General features: G+C 58.3%; 1 protein-coding gene across 1 annotated transcript in view; it reads right to left on the reverse strand.

Annotated features, from left to right (window-relative positions):
• Positions 1-1713, reverse strand: part of Klc3 (kinesin light chain 3) — a 5714-nt gene extending 4001 nt beyond the window's left edge. The window contains exons 1-3 of the mRNA XM_015497010.2: positions 934-1713; positions 455-720; positions 3-80 (exon numbers count right to left, since the gene is read on the reverse strand). Coding sequence (XP_015352496.1) covers positions 3-80; positions 455-712 — 336 coding nt within the window. The 5' untranslated portion in view covers positions 713-720; positions 934-1713. The remainder of the gene's footprint in view (positions 1-2; positions 81-454; positions 721-933) is intronic.
• Between the last annotated feature and the right edge of the window lie 2568 nt (positions 1714-4281).

A 4281-nucleotide genomic window follows, 5' to 3' on the forward strand; every position in this document is an offset into this window, starting at 1 on the left:
GCCAGCCTCCGGGCCTGCGCCCGCAGCCGCTGCTTCTCCGCCTCCAGCACACCCACGTGCGCCGAGAGGGCCAGCAGCACCTGCGAGGGGCGGTCAGGAGCTGAGCTGGGGGCTGCCCTGGCCTCTCACAGCCCTGGCCCGGCATCCCACAGGGGCCCTGCAGATTCCGCAGACTGCGGTGATGCTGAGGCTCGGGGACCCCTCTGACTTCACCCAGGAGGCAGATCTCAGGACCACTTCATGTTTCACCCTGTAACCCAAAGTCTCCAGAGACCCTCAGCTCCACCAGAGGGTGCCGTCTGGCTCAGGGCATCGTGATGCTGCCTGGGGACTCCACTTGTGGCCTGAAGCCTGCCCTCCCGGCTGCTGTCCCCGTGCCTCCCACCTCCCTCCTGCTTCCCTGCACACCTGGTCTAAGCCCCAGGCCTGAGCGCCCCCACCAGGCCCCTCATACCTGGGCTTCGCCTAGCCCCAGCTCGATGGCCTCCAGGGAGTGGCCCACCACCTGCTGCTTCTCCTCCAGCAGCTCCAAGCCAGGCGCAGGACCATGTGCTGCCAGGGCCTCCGCCAGGTGCCCAGCCAGGCTGCGGTGCTCTGCCCGCAGGGCCTCCAGCCCCTGCACCACCTGCCGAGTCTGCCGCACCAGCTCCTCGGGGTTCAGGCGCTCTGGGCCCAGCCCCATGCTCCCAGGGGGCACCACCTGCACCGACATGGCTGCTCCTGGGGGTGGCAGCGGAGGTGGGGTGTCACTGCCAAAGCAGGCCAGTCCCCAGCTCCCACACTAGGATGGCCAGTCGGACCCCAACCTCTCCGCATCCCCGCTCTCCTCTGCCCACCCACCCGGCCAGTCTCTGCCTCCGAGCCCTCTCCATCCCAGCCAAACCAGCTCTGCATCCGCCCCAGCCAGCCCTCACTGGGAACATTCTAGTCTACCTCTGTCTGTCTTCTGAAGCCAGGGCTCTGCCCTGAGGACAATTCCAAAATTTTACTGTGTGTAATTAACCAAGAGGGCACTCAGCTGGCTCTTGATCCCCCCAACCTGCACTCAGCTCGCGGGGCTGGCCCTTCCCTCTCCAAGGTCCCTAGCACCCTGACCAGAGCTCCCAGCCGGCAGTGTGCCCTGGGACCAGAGGCACCTCCTCTGCTGGGCGTGGGGGGCGGGGCACGTGGAGGCGGCAGCTCCCTGTGAGCTCATTCTCAGGGTGTTTTTGTTGGGAACCAGTCAGGCCACTGAGGGTGGGTGGGGCCGGAGGCCAGGGCGAGGGGCTGGGGCACCAGAAGCAGAGAAGCCTCTAAGTTGGGGAGAGAAGGAGGGGGCCGGCATGGTGGCTCCTGGTCTTGATGGACCCTGAGGGAACAGGGGCTCCACCTTCCACCACAGACAGGCTCAGCCAGCCCAGCGCCTGTTGGAACATGCGCATGGCACAGGTGTGGCCCATGGATGTCACTGTCCGTGTGACAGTAGAGGTCTAAAGCCTCCTAATGAGTTGAGGTCCCACATGGGGATTTTGTGTGGTTTTATGTGAGTGACCAGGTCCAGTGCTTAGCTTTTGGTGCCTCCGGGGTCCGGGTAGACAATAGTCCTCAAACCCGCCTCCATTTATGATGGCTTTATCAGAATGTGTGGCCACCAGAGGCGCAGGAGCATCTACTACACACACGTCCTCCCGAGGTTTTCTTTTGGTGCTGGGAGTTGAACCCAGGGGTGATTTACCACTGAACCCCAGCCATTTTTATTTTGAGACAGGGTCTCATTAAATTATCCAGGCTGGCCTCCACTTGTAATCCTCCTGCCTCAGCCTCCCTAGTGGATAGGACTAGAGGTGTGGTCACCACACCAGATGCCTCCTGAGTTCTTAAAGACACAGTGCAACACACACATTCTCCCCTCAGAAACACAACTCAACACACCCACACTCACACACTCCCTTGTTTCAAACAACACAACACACACATACCCTCTCTTAACATACACACCCTCATTAGAAATACAGTACACATTCTTATCTTAGAAACACAACACACACTTTCTCCTCTTAAAAATACAGCTCAAGCTGGGTGTAACGGCACACTTGTAATCCCAGTGGCACGGGAGGCAGAGGTAGGAGCATCGCAAGTTTGAGACCAGCATGAGCAACTTAGCGAGACCCTGTCTCAAAATAAAAAAAATTATAAAGGGCTGGGTATGTGGCCAGTAGTAGAGCGCCCCTGGGTTCCACGTCCAATGCCACAAAATACAGCTCAACTCAAAAACTCATATGCATCCACATTCTCCTTGCAGAAATATGACCTAATGCAACCTGTGAAATCAGGTACATGCAGGTACATCTCCCACACCCATGCCCGCTGCCCACCGGAAACACCACACAGACACCTCTGCTTTGCTCTGTCGACTCCCGACTCCCCTGCCCCTCACCTCCAATAATCCAACCAAATCCCCAAGAGTTCACAAATTGTGTCCCTGCACTCATCCATGACACTCACTTTCTCACACACACAGTCCCCGAGCGGCCACCTCCTCCTTATGTACTTGAAGCCCCTCCAAACACACTCCAAGAATCTGTTGGGGACCCCTCCTCGTGTCCCCCACTCCTCTAAGTCCCTCCACCTCCACCCTGTGTCCAGCAGAACTCACACACAGGCACCCAGATACCTAGACACACAGATGGCCCCAAACTCAGTCTCAGTTACTCTGCGGGCCATGGGTGCCCACAGTGTGGGGTGCCCTACAGGTCGGGCAGCTCCCTGTCTCCCTGCACACTGCCCGGGCTCTGTCCACCAGAAGCAGCCCTGAGCTCCTGCTGGCTGGACCATGGTCACATATGCTAAGAGTGTCCCGTGCACTTCACACGCCACAGAGTCCAATGGCCACCAAACTCTCCTATAGCTATACATTTGTATATAGGAATGTCCCCCCATGATCGATGGCACAGCGTCCTCATAAACCCATTGTAAACTGAAAATATCACAAGCTGAAAACGGATTTAGTGTGGCTGCCTCCTGGACATCTGAGCCGACAACATAGCACTGCAGAGCACTGGTCAGCTCCTCTGTGACCACTGGCCAACTGGCCACTGCCGCTGCCCAGCATCACAAGAGAGGATGGCACGGTGTACTGCTAGCCCAGGAAGGAAAAAATCAAAATTCACAACTCAGAGTTTGAAGAACAGCTTCTCCTGAACACAAATCACTTTCACAGATTGTAAGTGGATTTCTCCTCATTAGTGTAGGTCAGGTACCATCTCCAGTTTCTGTGGGCTGTAGGTTTGTGTAACACACCCTGCTCTCTCACCCTACGCACACAAGCCACAAAGATGGTCACATTCACAGTCACACAAATCCATCAAGGGCCAGCCTGACAACCACAAGCACATAAAGTATTCACCCAGTTTTGTTAATGTAACAATCCGCGCCCCCACACACACCACCCGCAATCAGACCCGGCCTCCCGCATACCACCCCAGGCCAGGGCACCACAGCCCGGCCACAGCCCCGCTGCAGCTGGGCCACAGCCACCCATCACTCAGGCTGTCACCGAGACAAACACCAGCCCCTGCGTGCGCTCATATAGAGCCTCATGGGCTCCGCCAGCAGAGTAGTAATCACAGGCACAGCCCACACATGGCTCTCCTCTTCCATCCTGTCATCCAGGCACAGGACAATCCCAACCACACATCACTCCCCACAGAGAGGACTCCACGCTCGCTGGCAGTCCACAGCAACTGTGGAGAACACACACACACACACGCACACTCTCACTGGCTTCCTCTCCATACACACCTCACTCTCCCAGACCCATGGCTCCACACTTGGTAACCCAGGCAAGAGCCCAGCCTCGGGGCACAGTCACCCACAACTCTGGGACACCAGCACTGTGACACAACTCAGAAGTCAACCTCAGTCCCCTACGCACACACACTCCATCCTACAGGCAGAAGGACAAGGGCCGCCACACAACACCCGTATCTAATCTTACAGCTGCCAGCAGAAAGTCACCGACAGCCACATGATCTCTGGGTTGCACACACGAAGTCCTGTTACCACCCCACTCCCAACACACACGCACACACACGCACACACGCACACCCCCCTCCATCACAGACACAACCAGAGGTCACATCACAGAAAAGTTCCCGGTCCCGGGGTCATGCGGCCGCCCATCTCCCCTCCACACTCGCGCGCGCACCGAGTCGCTCGGGCCGGCGCAGCAGGACCCCAGCGCGGCCCCCAGCCCCTCACCTTACCTCTGGCGGCGGTGGCCTCGCGCAGGTCACCAGGGTC

The sequence above is a fragment of the Marmota marmota genome, unplaced genomic scaffold, assembly GCF_001458135.2.
Source record: "Marmota marmota marmota unplaced genomic scaffold, marMar, whole genome shotgun sequence".
In the NCBI taxonomy this organism is placed as follows: domain Eukaryota; kingdom Metazoa; phylum Chordata; class Mammalia; order Rodentia; family Sciuridae; genus Marmota; species Marmota marmota.